This window comes from Daphnia pulex, chromosome 1 (assembly GCF_021134715.1).
Source record: "Daphnia pulex isolate KAP4 chromosome 1, ASM2113471v1".
Classification (NCBI taxonomy): Eukaryota; Metazoa; Arthropoda; class Branchiopoda; order Diplostraca; family Daphniidae; genus Daphnia; species Daphnia pulex.
The window spans coordinates 2,335,998-2,352,119 of NC_060017.1; the positions used below are offsets into that span (position 1 = coordinate 2,335,998).

At 38.8% G+C, this 16,122-nt stretch overlaps 2 protein-coding genes across 6 annotated transcripts; both read right to left on the reverse strand.

Moving 5' to 3' along the window:
- Nucleotides 1-6,428: 6,428 nt before the first annotated feature.
- LOC124207448 (sodium-coupled monocarboxylate transporter 1-like) lies at nucleotides 6,429-10,167 on the reverse strand. Of its 2 annotated transcripts, none has more exons than XM_046604943.1 (15): nucleotides 9,765-10,167; nucleotides 9,226-9,385; nucleotides 9,077-9,142; nucleotides 8,958-9,009; nucleotides 8,794-8,861; nucleotides 8,561-8,715; nucleotides 8,465-8,495; nucleotides 8,292-8,401; nucleotides 8,112-8,220; nucleotides 7,837-7,946; nucleotides 7,569-7,749; nucleotides 7,407-7,493; nucleotides 7,136-7,323; nucleotides 6,878-7,073; nucleotides 6,429-6,789 (listed from the first exon to the last, which is right to left on the reverse strand). In XM_046604943.1, exons 1-15 carry the CDS (start codon nucleotides 9,953-9,955, stop codon nucleotides 6,763-6,765), a joined length of 1,731 nt encoding a protein of 576 aa, XP_046460899.1. In that variant the 5' UTR covers nucleotides 9,956-10,167; the 3' UTR covers nucleotides 6,429-6,762. The 2 variants fall into 2 exon arrangements, with proteins under 2 accessions (XP_046460899.1, XP_046460973.1); XM_046605017.1 differs by having other exon boundaries at nucleotides 9,515-9,766.
- Nucleotides 10,168-11,296: 1,129 nt separating this feature from the next.
- On the reverse strand, nucleotides 11,297-15,167 carry LOC124207225 (sodium-coupled monocarboxylate transporter 1-like). 4 transcript variants are annotated; one of them, XM_046604764.1, is made up of 16 exons: nucleotides 14,815-15,167; nucleotides 14,532-14,736; nucleotides 14,141-14,300; nucleotides 14,015-14,080; nucleotides 13,906-13,957; nucleotides 13,766-13,833; nucleotides 13,520-13,674; nucleotides 13,414-13,444; nucleotides 13,239-13,348; nucleotides 13,056-13,164; nucleotides 12,875-12,984; nucleotides 12,586-12,766; nucleotides 12,421-12,507; nucleotides 12,119-12,315; nucleotides 11,854-12,055; nucleotides 11,297-11,749 (listed from the first exon to the last, which is right to left on the reverse strand). In XM_046604764.1, the coding sequence occupies exons 2-16, from the start codon at nucleotides 14,720-14,722 to the stop codon at nucleotides 11,705-11,707; spliced, it is 1,764 nt and encodes a 587-aa protein (XP_046460720.1). In that variant the 5' UTR covers nucleotides 14,723-14,736; nucleotides 14,815-15,167; the 3' UTR covers nucleotides 11,297-11,704. The 4 variants fall into 4 exon arrangements, with proteins under 4 accessions (XP_046460720.1, XP_046460650.1, XP_046460580.1 ...); XM_046604694.1 differs by having other exon boundaries at nucleotides 14,532-14,727; nucleotides 14,795-15,167; XM_046604624.1 differs by having other exon boundaries at nucleotides 14,795-15,165.
- Nucleotides 15,168-16,122: the final 955 nt, after the last annotated feature.

The following is a 16,122-nucleotide window of genomic DNA, read 5'->3' on the forward strand; positions in this document are numbered from 1 at the left end:
CTTCTTGGGCTATGGTTTTCCAAAAACCATAATATTTATTTTATTTTGATTCTGTGGGATATCTTTATGAATGCTGAGCCCCCCTTTTTGTTGAAGTTTTTTGTGAGGTGTTTGGTACTTTGCTCTTTCCTGTAGCTCTGGCTCTGATTCTTCTGCAGAAGCGTCTCCCTCATCGCTCGATTTTGATTCGATGCATGACAATTCCTCTTGTTCTGGTGTCTGCACTAATTCTTCTGCAGACGTTCCCGCAGCGCTGGCGTTTATAACTGAATTAGCTTGATCCTCACGAGCCCTGACGAATGCATCAAAAGCCTCTTCAGGATTGTCATTTGCCATAATTTCTGCAAAATTTGCAGCGACTTCTTCACCCCCGAGGTATAAATTTATTTCCTATTTAGGACTGAAATAGTTAAATAGAGCGATTAATTTTTTTACGATTAGGATGATTTGTTGAAGTTAACAAATGAGCATCGGCCATCTTCTCATTGTTTTGAGAATCTGGTGAGTCAGCTATTTTCACAGCTTTGACTTCTTTTGAGTGAACAAGTTGTTTTGGTTTGCTTCTGCTCTTAAATTTTTACGCAATAATTTCTCGGGATTGTATCCTTTGAACAATTTTTCCACAGGACTATACCCTGATTCAATGTGATGACATGATACTCTTTAGGACCGGAGGCATTCACTTATTGTTCACCTAACGTAAAAAAATCCTTTTACATCATCAGCAGTATCAGGGAATAAATTTCCGGCGTATTGGGAATGAGATTTTTCAGGGTCACAAGTGAATCTTTTCTTCTGTTGTGTTTTAGTTTGACCCTTGAAAAAATATTTCCGGATCCGGATTCTCTTGATTATGGGTCTGGTACCTGATGATGCCTTCGTTAGGGGTCACAAGATAAAACTTAGCATCTTCAACGACATTGTTTGGAAGTCCTGTGAGTAAAGTGTGATTTTTAAATTAAGATCTACACTTTCCTTTACTCTGTTAAAAATTTCCTTTACCTCTTTGACTTGTTTTTTCTATTTCATCTTGATGTGGAAAATTAGGAGCAACTTTTAAATCGATTCCTCCACTTTCATGAGGATTTCTTCCTGTCATCTGCCTCCAAAAATTCGACAATGTTAGAACTTTTGCTGGATTTCTGTTTAAAATCCATTGATTATCATCGGTATATTTTTTTATGAGAGGTCTTTTATCAACAGACTTGATTCTTTTATCTGGCTAGAATGAAGAAAAAAAATCACCACCTCCTTTTGTTCCAGAGGTCTCAATATTCAAATTAGAGTCCCAAACAGCGCCGCTTTTTCTCGATTTTCCTGGCGAAACCGATGGTTCCCTTATGGTGGAAGTCCGGGCACGCGTTGAAGGCATTTGCTGGAGCAACTTTTTAAAGAGGGAAAAAGAGTTTTCCAATGAGAGCGTCTTTTAAAATGGACCCTCTCCCTTCGTGAAGCTGAGCTCCAAAAAGCCCGGGCTAACCTCCAGGCAGGCAGGCAGAGGCATTTCAGCGGATGAAAAAACTTCTACCCACAAAAGCCATCAGCAAAAAAAATTTTTGATGACGCAGAAGGAAATTTTCTTTCCGCCTTCTGTGGCTGTAAAATCCGCACAGGCTGATAACATCCAAGTAAAACTCTCCCATGGCTCCCATTATAGGTATTGCATCCGATGCTTATCTCATTGAATGATCCCTAAAGAAAACTCATTGTTAAAAAAAAATTGTCCAATTAGACCCCATTCAGATTAACTTTGAAATCTCTGACAAGGAGACGAAAGTCTTTATTTCCCTATCAGACGACTCTCTTTATCGTTGCGTCGGTCGTCTGACATTATTTGATCCGCTGATTGATCCCAAAACGGGAACCTCCCCTCTTCAAGCCTATTTTCCTAATCCCAATAATCTATTGAAAGTGGGTCAATTTGTGCGCGTTCATCTGCAATGAAGGGTAATCCCGGACGCTCTTTTGGTTCCAAGACGTTCAGTATTTGAAGGGGCAAAAGGACAATTTGTTTTTGTGAAAACTCACGACAATAAAGCCGAAATGCGAATTGTGGAGGGACGAGCTTGGGGAGACAATTTTTTCTCGTCACAAAATGCAGAAGAGGTTGTCGTTGATGGTGTGATGAAATTTCAAAAGGGATGTCCTCTTAAATTTATTCTTTTTGTGAAGAATCAGGTCCAGATGTTTTCGAAATTTATATATTCATCGTTCTATTTTTTTCGGTGGTTATCTTTATCATCCTGACCATGACAGGTCTTGGGTTAATGTACACCATGACCGTTTCCCATTTTCTAGACATTTCACCCCCAACAGTGGTGATCAGCAGTGGAACCTATCTAGGAGCGATATTGCTGAGGCTGGAGAAAAAACTGTGACAGTCCCTATGGAAACAAAAATAAATGGAGTTGAGGACATGATTTACATGTCTTCCGTTTCTACAATTAACGGCATCAGCGAAACGACCGTCACTTTTGATGTATGGTCCAAGACCGAAATGGCGGTCGTCAATATCCTGACGCGGAATAATCTGGCAGTTCTGCCATCTGAGTTGATAAAAAAGGCCTTTCCATCAGTAAAAAAACCCCGAATATTCTTGAGTAATTTGTTTCGAATCCCCCGACGGCCACTTTGACGAGATTTATTTAGCCAACCAAGAAAAATTACCCCCAAGGCCACCATCAAGGCCATGGAAGACGTTATCAGCCATGTGCTGATAGCCATTGTGTGCGTTTTATGTTCTGTGTTTATTACTGTTGCTTTTTGGGGAGGCTTGACGGGAAAATTGTATTAATTTGCCATTACCATTGCCGTGTCGATGGTTATTTCAGGGTTTTTAAGCCCTGCTTTATTAGCTCTTCTCTTAAAGCCAACATCCAAGCATTCAAATGTTTTATTCCAAACCTTTAATGCCTATTTTGAAAAAGCAGTCCATCACTATAGTTGTGCCGTTGTCCATACAATCAAACGTTCTTGAATCACTTTTTTGCTTTTTGGTGGGCTGATTGTTGTGGGGTTGGGCTTGTTTTAAAATACCCTGATTAGCTTCGTTTCCGAAGAACATCAAGGATACGTTGTGGCTCTTGTAAAAATGCCTGAGGCTTCCTCACTCAACCACTCCTTTAAGGTAACGGAAAGGCTCGAAGCGATGGCACGAGATATTCCCGGGTAGAACACACCATCAGCCTGATTGGGTTTTATTTCTTGACGGGACAGCTGAAGCCAATCTTTGCCTCTTGCTTTATTCGACTCAAAGATTGGAAGAATCCTCCAGAAAAAGAACACACAAAAAAATTTAAAAAAATTCCATCCAAAGTTTCTCAGATTCACGAAGGACTTGTTTTAATCTTTAATCCACCGTCCATTCCAGGGCTTGGAGAAATGGCGGGCGCAGAATTTTTATATCGACTCTCGCGGAGGGACAGGGCTCCTTCAATCCCTCCAAGAAGCGACTCAAAAATATCTTCAAGAAGCACAATACCTTCCAGAAATAGCCCAAGTGTCGACAACCCTTAAAAGCAATGTTTCTCAGTTTTTTGCCAACGTTAATCGTGAAAAAGCTAAGAGCATGGGTGTTGGACCATATCTTTATGACCTTAAATGCTTGTTTGATGGGGTTTTTATGAGAATAATTTTAACTGGTTAGGGCGGATCTTAAAAGTCAAAATTCAGGGCGAAGAAGATTTCCGTTCAAATGCTAAGAGTCTCGAAGTGTATGTGTTGCGCTCTCGAACAACACAGGTCATGATCCCCCTCAGTATAGCCTGTGTACTTTTGAGCGAGTGACAGGCCCAGAAATATTCGATCATTTCAATGGCTATACAGCAGCCTATATAAATGTTTTATTGCTCCTTAAGCAGGGTATAGCTTTGGTCAACTGGTGGAGTCTTTGAAAAAACTAGCTCTCAAAAATTTACCCTCTGAAATGAACCTCTTCTAGACAGGTTATGTTAAACAATCAACAAAATTTTAATCGAAAGCGGTTTTTGAGTTTATTTTTGGCTTTATTATGATGGTGCTGATTTTGGCCGCTCAATACGAAAAAATTCTCCTACACTGTTCTGTCTTGTTGTCGATTCCCTTTGGTGTGCTGGGAGCTTTAGTTGCTGTCATTTTAAGGGGTCTTGAAAATGATATTTATTTTTAAATAGGCCTTCTTACCCTCATCAGATTGTGTGCTAAAAATGCCAGCTTAATTGTCAAATTTGCGATTCTTGGGTGAGAAAAAGAGGGGCTTTCGATTGTGGCGGCTGCGATCTACGCCGTTTGAATCCGCTTACAACCCATCTTAATGACCTCTCTTGCCTTTATTCTGGGAGTTCTTCTCCTTTGTCTCAGTCATGGCGCAGGTGCTGCCAGCCGGAATTCCATTGGAACAGGTGTTTCAGTAGGCATGGTGGCCGCCATTTTTATGGCCATATTTTTTATTCCGCTTTTTTATAAGTGATGAGTTCAGCATTTAAGTGAATTCATCAGAAATCTATCTTTCCGTCTTTTAGTCCATAAGGATTCTGCCCCATGATCTGAGGAACGTTTTCTTTAGGATCTGTGATGCTCTTAAGTGCTTGCACTGTAGGGCCTGATTATGTCCCTCCGGTTGTGGAGACTCCCTCTCAATCGAAAGTGTCTTTGAAGGAAGCGGGCACTTATGCTTCCTTGGAATGGTGGAAATCTCTTGAAGATCCCCAGCTTAATAAAGTGATTGAGACAGTCCTTCGTGAAAATCAAGACCTGAAAATGGCTGTTGCACGCATTGAAGAACACCGAGCCGTGGCGTCAAGGAAAGTGCCCTTTTACCCGCCATAGACCTTTCAGGAAATGCAACCCATAATTATTTAAAGAAAAATGCGCAGACAGAAGCCGGAGTACTGTCTTCCTAAGATGACTCTATAATTCCTTTAGTTACAACGCTTCCCAAGTGACGGGCTTGCTATCTTATGATATTGATTTTTGGGGAAAGATCCGCCGCCAAGGAGGAGAAGTCGCTTTTGCATATCTGATGGCGCAAGAAGAAAACCGCCAAAACCTGATTCTTTTTCCTTATTCGCTAATGTAGCCCAGTGCCCCAGTCCTATATAGGTCTTTTGGCTCTTTATCATCAATTACAAATTGTGCGGGAGGTTCAAGCCAATCGAAGAACTGAAAGTTCAAAAATCCAGAATCCAACATGAAAAACTGATACAGGTTTCGGTTTGGCTTGTACTTAGATCTTGAATTAAAGCAGGCAGAATCAGAAACAGCCCTTTCAGCCGGGCAAATTCCTCTTTTAGAAAAAAATCGCCCAAAAGGAAAACGCCCTTTCCGTTTTGCTGGGACGCAATCCTCAAGAAATTCCACGCGGCCGATCCTTTGACACCCTTAAAAAAACTAGCCTGGAAAGTGCCGTCTTTACCTTCCAAGTTACTGAAAAGACCCGATATTCATAAAGCGGAAAACTTAATCCAAGCCAACAATGCGTAGATTTGCGTGGCTAAGGAGAACTATTTTCCACAAGTCAATCTCATCGGTGTTCTGGGATTAGGGTCCGTACAATTCAAACGCTTGTTTGACAGACGTTGTTTGAAAAACGGGGAGAAGAGGGAATATGGGAGGAATGGGAGGGACTCCCATTCTCCCTCTTCTCCCCGTTTTGCCCTACCAAGAGACGGCGCCATGCTGCGTTGCCAGATAAATCGGCTAAATAAAACAGATGTGAAAGAGCCCTATACGAGCGTATACTGTAAGCAAGTAAGGTTTTTCAGTCAGGGGCACCCTTCAATGAGCTCTGATTTTGTTCAAATTTTGAACATAAGCTCTTCTTATAATCACCATTTTCCTGTTTAAACCCCGAAAGTGTAATTATAATTCGTTAAATATATAAATAAATTAAATAATGCTAAAACGGTACAAAAAAATCTTTTTTTGAGTCGGGGCAACGGGGGCACCCCTGAATAAAAAATTTTTGAAGAAAAAATAATTTGCCTTTTTTAAGGTCATAACACACCCCGATCTCGTTCCCCAAGATGAAATTCAAAAATTCGATAAAAATGGGATACCCTAGGCACATCTAGCGTTCGAAATTGAAACTAAAAATATTCCAACTTTGCAAGAATTTTGTCAAATTTGACACGAATTGACCCAAATATTCGTGAATATTCACAATGGATATTCATGAATCCGGAAATGAATATTCAGGTAAATTTCCATGAATATTTACCCAAAAATATTACAATTCAAATGAATATGAATTTTAATTTTTCCAATTCGAGTTGAACTATATTCGAAAAATCTCAAAAAATGCAATTCAAGTTGAATCGATTCGAATCAAACGCAATTCGGGTGGGAGCGCTACTCGACGGTCGTTTTATTAAAAATATAATTGTTTCAACAAAAATTGTGTCGGGGCATACATCCTATTGCTACTTTCACGTAATAATGCATCATATGTGTATTTTTTATTTTTTATTTTTCATAGAAGGGAAAATACATGAACCATTATTACACAGCCGTTAATATCCACAATGTGTTTATTTTTTACATCTTCGGTGACTCCTCCTGTTGACGGAAAAGAAAGATTTATTTCTCCGTGTTTATTTTTACAATTCCAAAACTTTGCGTATAGCAAATGAGACTGTAGCCTAAATATCAATTGAGCTTTCTAAAACTCGGTATTTTTTTTCAAAATAATGCACACCGCTCGTATGGTTAAAAAAATGGTCAACTTTTATCCGATTTTTCAAACTTGTAGGCTGTAGAATTTTTCTGAAAAATCTGGTTTTACTTTCAGAGTAAAGAGCTTGTCACTGGACCCTGAAAAGTAAATAACAGCAAATTTTGTATAAATAAAATCAACGGTGTGTTGTACAAATTTACAAACAAATGTCTGATATTGACTTACTTCATCAGTGGAACTATTCTTACGACGAAAAGTACTGCTATTAAGTTGCACAGCAGAGAGTTCGGCAGAACTTCTAATACTTCCAATTGCTTTAGTAAAAATACTCACTATAGTTCCGAGAGTAAGAACAATCAGCATACCAGTCACCGTGTACCAAAGATATGAAATTCTTAAAAGAATAAACGGCTCATCTTTTCTAAATTGATTAATTTTTATGACTCGAGAAGAGTAAGCAGTGAAAGATGGTATTATCAATACTTATAATCAGATGTTGAATTGGTAAAAAAGTAAGAGCTCTCAGTAGATCCGTTGTAAGCGGAGCAATTGTCAATGCTGAATGGTTTCATCTGATTGTTATGAACGATTCCACTCGATTTTGCAATTTGCGCGCTTACTCCTAGCCACATCATGAATCCAAAGGCAGTTAACATGCCCACTCCAGCTCCCTTTTCAGAGAAATATAGCAAACGTTACGGTTACTTCATATTTTCTACGTTTTTTTTTTTTTAATTTAGTAAAAACAATTTACGACAGAATTTGCACAAGGAACGAATATTCCAAGAGTAAAAACCCCTAAGATCGATCCAGCTACAGCGCCGTCGAAACTCAACGTGGCCTGCGTAAAAGTGATAAAAATAAATTTAAGTAAAATACGCAATTTAACCATATTAGGTTCTTATTTGATACATACGTCTAAAATGGTTTTAATGTGAGAAACAAGAAAAACCATACTAAAACTAAGAATTCCAAATACGAGAGACACTGCTTTGACAAGGCGAGTAGCAGTCTGGTCCAACATGTTTGGGAATACGGGTCGAATGAAATCTTCCAGTATAACAAGAGCTACCGCATTCAAGACACTAGATAAAGTGCTGTGGTAAAATAAGAAACACACAAACATAAAGTATTTCTGATATTTAATATTCAGGGAAAATGCAATAACTAATTAGCCAGTGAACCTGAGAGCACCACTGAAAATACCGGCTACAAACAATCCGGGAAGTCCGGGAAAATCTCCAAGCACGTCCATGACAAAAAATGGAACTATTTGGTCAGCTTTATCAATTACCTATTAAAAAGAAATTCGGGAATTATGCATCAATACTGATACATACTCAATACATTAGCGTATGTAGAAGCGATGCACCGTAAAATACAGTATAACGTATATTTATACGATACCGTATAAATAATTCAACACATTTTTTGGGCATAAATTATTTCAGAGGCTTACCTGGGCAGTCAAAGGATCGCAATCGAAATATTTCGAATACATGACTAAACCAACAAATCCACAAAGATATATTATTCCACAAACAGCGACCAGGTTACTCCACATGGATCTGGTTTGGAAAAATGTAGGTACCAAAATTTGTAAATTTTTAATAACTTTTTTTTTTCAGTCGATTCGTACATTTTTGCACTGCGGAGTGTTTTCATCACAAGAAATCGTTGAACAGTGGTCTGGTCTACTGCATACCAACTCATCCAGTAGAAGAAGCCTCCAATGACAAGAGACCATACCTACAAGACCCCTAAAATAAATCTAGTTTCCATAATTAACAGACAAGTAAACAAAATATTTACCGTGTGGGGAGTTGTGGGGTCGATATCGATGCTACATATCAAAGTGCAGAGTTTACCCAAAGCGAGTTCAAATTTAGATTTCTTGAACAAATTTACTTCAAAAGTTCAATGCGAGACGAGTTAAAATTGCGGTCCCACACAGTTCTCAGGCCGCCAACGTCTATCACCCCCTTGACGATCAAAATTATAATGGACCCATACATCATTAAGAACTGTATAGTATCGGTCCAAACAACAGCTTTGATCCCACCCTGTAACATATCAAAGCCAGTTTTTGCAATAATCATAAATTAGCAGTCCTATATAGTTAGACTCTGCTTTTAATTTACGAGTGCTGTGTAGAATGTGCAGACGGCGAATAAAATTCCGACTGAAATCAAGGTATTGATTCCTGTAACTAAACAAAGTTAAAAAAAAAATAAGACATACCCTCACAGTTTTCGTAATAACATAAATGAAATGGTTTATGTCTAGTAAAAGCGGTAAATACTACCTTGTCTCAGCGCCCAAGAAGGTCCGACGGCAACAATCGATAGATACAATAACTATTAAGAACGTTAGCCTTTAACTATAACTTTATACGGGGATTCAGATAAATTGCGTTCATGTTACCTGCTTTACCACGAACAGCATAGACGCAAGCCGTCTGATGACAGGGTTGAATCGTATCTCGAGATACTTCAGGACAAATACAAAGGCAAATCGCAACAAATTATGGTTATCCAATCATTGATTAACGTACACAATGTACAACAACACACCTGATTTGCTGAAACAATTTTCAAACGATGGAAAATAGGCAAATATAATTGAGTCGCTGCGGCTATGGAAAGGACGGCAGAAACGGTTAACCAAATGTACATTGTTCCGTTTAGGTAAACTTCTGTCGGGGCACCTAACAATGTCGTCGCTGAAATTGAGCTAAAAAAAAATAAGAAAATTGAACCGTCTGTTGAATTATTTTATTCTTTCTCGTCTGATTTATTTATTAATTTTTTGTTACAGCTACACAAGAAGCAGTTCGAAGGCTAACAAGTCACAAGTGCTTACTAGAGAATAGCATACAACATTAGCGGATTTTTTTAAACACGGATGTTTGATTCGCACCGTGATTGGGGTTTAATTATTTTACTTCTTCATTCAAGGCTTTTAGTAAAAATTTGTAAAATAATGGGAAACGAAGCAGGAAGATTTTCCCTAAAATGTCAAAGTATAAACTGGAATGTTTTCCGAATCCCGAGATATTTTGAAGCAGTGGAAAATGGAAAGCTGTGGCACAATGAAAAACTACAAAACGTACCTAGCGGCAAGAGACATGGCTACGGGGAAGATGGGCATCTTTCTTCCACCCATCAGGTAGTCGGAGGTCGAACCGCTGGCGCCACGCCAAGCGTGATAGATTCCGACTAGCGAAGACACGACGAGAGTCAAAGCAAACAGAAAATAATCCACCCAGGTGAACAGTTTCGGCCAAGAATCGGACGTTGCCATGATTTCTGCGCTTGTTGGATTTTCTGTGGAGTCAAGCCAGTAATTTATAAATGCACACGGATCACGAATTTAGATCAAATAAATTTTTTTAATCAACGCTTTAAACTTTGGCTTGGACGCAGAAGGAGAGTCGAGTTTGAGTTTGACCGTTTCTCAAGAACCTGATTCAGTTGAATGCCGCTATTTCCCTCAGCACAGATAAGAATACTGAGTTTGTTTTTTACTGCTCGTTTTTTTTTTCGAGATAGTTTTTTTAACCTTACCTCCATTTTTAGAGAAACGCCCATCTAGTTCCTTATTTGTATTTTGTTCGTGTCCTCTATGACCTCTCGCCTTAACTGAGACTTTTCTTTTTTTTCTCATCTTAAATTCTTATTATTTTGTGTAATAAAATTTGAAATGTAGTTTTAATTCACGATTTTATTTTTTTAAATTAGAAAATGTAATTACGTCCTTCGATAATCTATTGAGAAAATTCGTTCATGACAATATCGTGATTTCTCCAGAAATAAAAAATGTGTTTGAAGTAGAGAAAGGTTTGTTCACAGTTCGGGAGTCGAAATCCTACAATGATGAATAACCATTGCTTATCTTGCGTGCAACAGTACATACTATGCGAACGCACTATACGAGCTAACTAGTCCTTTACATTTTATGTCTGTTCGCAGAACAAGAACCCAGCTTTTGGTATATTGTTAGTAACAACAATTCTGTTAGTTGAACTCGTATAGCTATCATTACACGCACAATTCCAGGCAACTCGAATTAATGATCGAAGCTGGATGCTTGCCCCCCATCACTTTGAGGATGTTTATCCGTTAATGGTCAAAAACTTTAGATTAGCTCGTTTCGCCAACTGGCGGAATTGGCGAATAAAAGTTTCTCCTAACGCGGGAATCGAACTCGATGACGGATCTCATCGTGATACCTTTGGATCAGTAGGCGACGACTTATCCAACAAACCTATCCACCCTTCATAAAACTGGCTTTAATTTATCTAAGCCCATAGGGACAAAAAATTAACTGCTCCAAAGTTAGCATTAATTTAGTGCTCTCCAAAAATAAGTGCTCAAAATTTAGTGCTCTCTCGCATCCGTAAGTCCCTAGCTAGAACAAGTTTTCAAAAATTCAAAAACTAACGTGTAGGTTTCACACACGCGGTAAAGTCCTAAATTAATTTGAAGACGGCTAGCGTTAGAACAAAAACATAAACGCCTGTTATGATAAAAAAACCTTATCTGAGAAAAATACTGATGTGTACGACTACGCAACCATTACACAATGTTAAAATAAACAGGTCACAGAAAAAGGAGGAGAGGAAATTATTTGCGGTGGACAATTATAGCTATATCTATATATCGAATCACTGGCAGAGTGGGCACTCATTTTCTTATAATCGATACTTTCGTCAAGTAATACGAAGTTTTATCATGGCAGTAGGTTGGAATTTGAATCGATGTATCGACTTGGCTTATAAAGGAAGATAAGAGAATCTAAGAAAGATGAATAAATCTCGCGACTGAAAAAAAAAACTAGACGAACACGATCGACTGATAAATAGATTAATACTATATGAATGCGGGATATATACCGTACGAAGATCACAGCAACGGGAGCCGACATTTATCGATTGGCAAAGCAGTCGACCTATTGTATTGTCAACAGTCACGTTAAATTGATTGCCTTACACGTCGACGGCATCTTCAAGGAAAAAGTTGTTTTTTGAAAAATTGAAGACGCTAATCGAGTCTATTGAGAAAATTCATTCATGGCGAAGACTTGGTTCACTTGTGCCTGAAACACGATTCCAGTCGACAATTCATAAATCATAATGAGGAAACATTCAATTAAATTATTTCTTGTTTTAATGCAGATAATTTCGGCGATTATTAATTTACCATCTCAGTGGACGAGTTGTTTTTAATATTAGCGACACCGTCGTTAAGTTCCTCGGTAGAGAGTTGTGTACTGTTTCTAATAATGTTAATGGCTTGACTTACGAGACTCACTAATGTTCCAAGAGTAAGGACAATCAGCATTCCAATCACTGTGTACCATAAGTATGAAATCCTCAAGAGAATGAAAGGCATTTCTTCTTGCCTGTATAGAAAGTAAGAAAAATTACAAAAAGAATGTTGAATCTGCCCTTTGAAATTTATTTACTCATTAGCCATTGTCAAATTGTGCAAGTTTGTGCTCAGTTGAAAAGAATTTGAAGTCCCATTATAAGCAGGACAATTGTCGGTGCTGAAAGATTTCATTTGGCTGTTATGAACAACCCCACTGGATTTGGCGATCTGAGTACTCAGTAGAAGCCACATCATCAATCCAAAGGCAGTTAGTATACCCACTCCAGCCCCCTAATAACAAAATATGGATCTGATTAATAATATATGACGTTAAAATTGACTCGACAGACCGTACGACTTTCGATCATTACATAAATCATTGGCAAAGATACTTACGGCAGGATTGGCGAACGGAACGAAAATACCGAGAGTGAAAACACCTAGGATCGATCCGGCCACAGCTCCATCAAAACTCACCGTTGCCTGCACAGAATAGCGGGGTACAGTAGAGATGGTCATTTATTAGGAGGAGCACATATAACTGTAATTTAATATGCTTACGTCTAATATGGTCTTCACTTGAGCAACAAGGAAAACCATACTGAAGCTGAGGCCGCTAAATAGCAGAGACACTCCTTTAACGAGACGAGTAGCGGTTTGATCCGGCATATTTGGAAAGTAAGGCCGGATGAAATCTTCATAAACTACAAGGGCCACCGCATTCATGACACTTGAAATTGTGCTGTATTATTCGCATCATTGTCATTGTCATTGTAAGGGGAGCACGAAAAGCTAGATTCAGGATTCTTCAAAATAAATAATCATCGGTATTTTCAATAATGGAATTAACCTGAGAGCGCCGCTTAAGATGCCTGCAACAAAGAGTCCGGGAAGACCAGGATAGTCACCAAGCACATCCATAACGTAAAAAGGAACTATCTGGTCTGCTTTATTAATCACCTAGAAAACAAATAATTCATCGTGACTTTTTATTGTACATACACTTGAAAAGGATGCCAAGCTTTACGTACCTGGGATGTCAAAGGATCGCAATCAAAATATCTAGAGTACATGACTAAACCAACACATCCACAGAGAAAAATGATCCCACACACAAAGACCATGTTAATCCACATCGATCTGTGTCCCAAAGAAAAAGAAAAATGTGATCAATATTCGTCGACATTAACAGTCTCCACAAGTACCCATTTTACATCTGTGCGCTGCGTAGTGAAGGCATGGCGAGTGATCGTTGTACGGCAGTCTGATCCACTGCATACCAACTCAACCAATAAAATAAGCCACCGATGGCAAGCGACCAAACCTGTAGCGTCCCACATTTCACCAATTTTGAATCAGCTACGAGCGCATATTCTCTAAATGTATTACCGTATGTGGAGTTGTAGGGTCGGTATCGATGCTAAAAATAAAAATGAAAACTGTGAGAAAAACAATATAATAATTTGAATAAATCGGAACACTAAGGAGATAATACTTGAAGAGTTCTATGCGGGAAGAGTTATAATTACGCTCCCAAACAATTCCCAGACCGCCAACGTCCGACACCCCTTTGATTAGTAGCATGATGATTGATCCATAAATCAATATAATTTGTATGGTGTCTGTCCAGACAACTGCTTTGATTCCTCCCTGTCAAAAGAAAGCCCAATAAACTATTTTTGTAGAGTAGCCTAATGAGTAATTAAAAATGTATCATTTTCTTGTATATAGATATGCATACGATTGCTGTGTAGAAGGTGCAAACGCCGAACAGAATACCAACTGATACGTAGGCATTAATTCCCGTGACTAGATGCACAATATCAAAAACAGAAAAATCTATGCAGTGTACTGTACTTGACATTTAATTAGTTACACTACCTTGGCTAAGAGCCAGCGAAGGTCCATACGCCACTATCGATAAATACAACAACTGTCGAGAAAATGTCATAATAAAATGTCTTGATTATTATCAGTGGGTTTATTTTACCTGTTTCACCACAAAGAGTATCGTAGTAATGCGTCGAATGACAAGATTGAATCGTATCTCCAAGTACTGTGCATAAAATACAATAAGATGAAAAAAAAATCTAATAAGAACAGGATTTCATTATACCTGATTTGCTGAAACAAGTTGCAATCGGTAAAATATAGGTAAATAGATGTAACTCGCAATCGGAGTGCAAAGAAGAACAGAAGATATGAACCACAGATACATAGTCCCATTCGTGTAGATGTCTGTAGGTCCGCCGAGTAGTGTCGTAGCTGAAAATGAACTGAAATCATTCGCGCAAAAACAAAAACATTTAAAACTTCCATCTCTCTCTGATGGGTAGCAGGATTTCTTTTATTAAGGAGTTGTTTTTTTTAAGACGGTTTATAGGCAAATGTTTTCTTTTCATTCGTTGCGCAATCTCGAAATGGCATAGCAACACCGTTGAGTCGGATCGGTCAATAATCGGTAAAGGACTACAAAGTAAAAAAATACACTGTTATGCAGTAGATACCTGGCGGCAAGAGACATGGCTACGGGTAAGATGGGCATCTTTCTTCCACCCATCAGGTAGTCAGAGGTCGAACCGCTGGCGCCACGCCAAGCGTGATAGATTCCGACTAGCGAAGACACGACGAGAGTCAAAGCAAACAGAAAATAATCCACCCAGGTGAACAGTTTCGGCCAAGAATCGGACGTTGCCATGATTTCTGCGCTTGCTGGAATTTCGACGGAATTAAAATTTAATAAATTAATCGCTTTAATTCAATAAAACACCTGGATGAAATCGTTGTTACACTGACTGGACGCGGAGTCGAACTGCAACTGCCTCTTTCACCTATTTTAGTCGACTGCCGGGGATTTTGGATGCGCATTTCTCTCCGTTTGTTTGCCGTATCTTTTTTTGAACCTTTCACTGCTCTCGGGTTCTTCACAATCAAACTATTTGATCGTTGCATCTATTCTTCTACACATGGCCTTCAAACCTGTTTCCCTAACATTGTTGAGCTATTCTAACTGTTTTACATTTCTCCCCACCGAAACTACAGCGCTCTAGTAGTACTTGTTTCGGTTTGGCAGCTCGAGGCTACATGTACGCTACTGAATTTACACATCCGTGTGGGAAAATTTCAATCAATAACAACCCGCAATCAGACTGATGTAATTAATTTAAAAAAAAAAAAAAAAAAAAAAAAAACGACCAGATAAAAATATTTCAGACCAGTTAGTATAAAATAAATGCCTGGAGCTGCTATAAATGAGTAAAAAAATATTGTGGTCAAGTATGGGTTTAATAATTGATCAGTGAGACTCAAATGGCACCAAAAAAGCTTGTATATCGTTTTTCTTTGTCGTACGTTTTCTGAACTACACTTCCCATGAAGGATGAATCCCTTTTATAATTTGTCTCACGAGTTCTTTTTTACTCAGTCCAAGGCCCGTTAGAACCCATAGGGTAATGGGCTAAAAGAAATGGTCCTGATCGCTTAGTTCGTAGCTTACTCTTATTATATGGTTGGTTTTCATAGGCATTTTAAACTTTTGGGTTTTATTTTTATTTTCTTGACCAGCGAGTGCCGCCACCTTTGGAGTTGCACTCTAAACATTTCAGTCTCATCTTGTATCGCTGAGCTGTGTTATGCAACCTTCGCGAGTTGCTGCTTGTACAAATGGAAACAAATTAGCTTATTTCGCCTTGAACAGCCAAGAAGCGCAATAAGTATTACGAAAAAGAAGTAAGTAAATCCCCGTGAAAAAATTTGTTAGAATTGTGAATAATCAGCAGTTCCATCTTTGAGCTGCGTTAAGGATTACTTGCACCGTAAGTCAAGCCCAATAATAGTTAGTCGTTAAAAATCTAAGGGACATCAGACAGTACCAATATAGCCCAGCACAAAATGTCGTAGCGCTAACCGACAAATAATAAGCGCAACGGTGCGAAAATGTTCAAATGATTTCGGAGAACGCGGCGGGATGAAATGAGTGGCAATTTCCTAGCGGGGCAACACTGACGCACAAGACGGAACGTAAGTGCAGTGCAACTGCACAGCGAATTTCTGTCTCGTCACCGTAGAAAATGTGTCGCTGTCGCAGCCCAACCCCGA

What these genes read in the sequence shown, in the direction of transcription:
- LOC124207448 (XM_046604943.1), bottom strand. Translation starts at nt 9,955, where the DNA reads ATGGCAACGTCCGATTCTTGGCCGAAACTGTTCACCTGGGTGGATTAT. An exon ending in TTCTTGGGCGCTGAGACAAG is followed by an intron (nt 8,862 to 8,957) that starts GTAGTATTTACC and finishes AACTTTGTTTAG; the next exon opens with TTACAGGAATCAATACCTTG. An exon ending in AATTCAACATCTGATTATAA is followed by an intron (nt 7,074 to 7,135) that starts GTATTGATAATA and finishes TAATCAATTTAG; the next exon opens with AAAAGATGAGCCGTTTATTC.
- LOC124207225 (XM_046604764.1), bottom strand. Translation starts at nt 14,722, where the DNA reads ATGGCAACGTCCGATTCTTGGCCGAAACTGTTCACCTGGGTGGATTAT. An exon ending in TTCGCTGGCTCTTAGCCAAG is followed by an intron (nt 13,834 to 13,905) that starts GTAGTGTAACTA and finishes TTGTGCATCTAG; the next exon opens with TCACGGGAATTAATGCCTAC. An exon ending in ACCCTACAACTCCACATACG is followed by an intron (nt 13,349 to 13,413) that starts GTAATACATTTA and finishes GGGACGCTACAG; the next exon opens with GTTTGGTCGCTTGCCATCGG.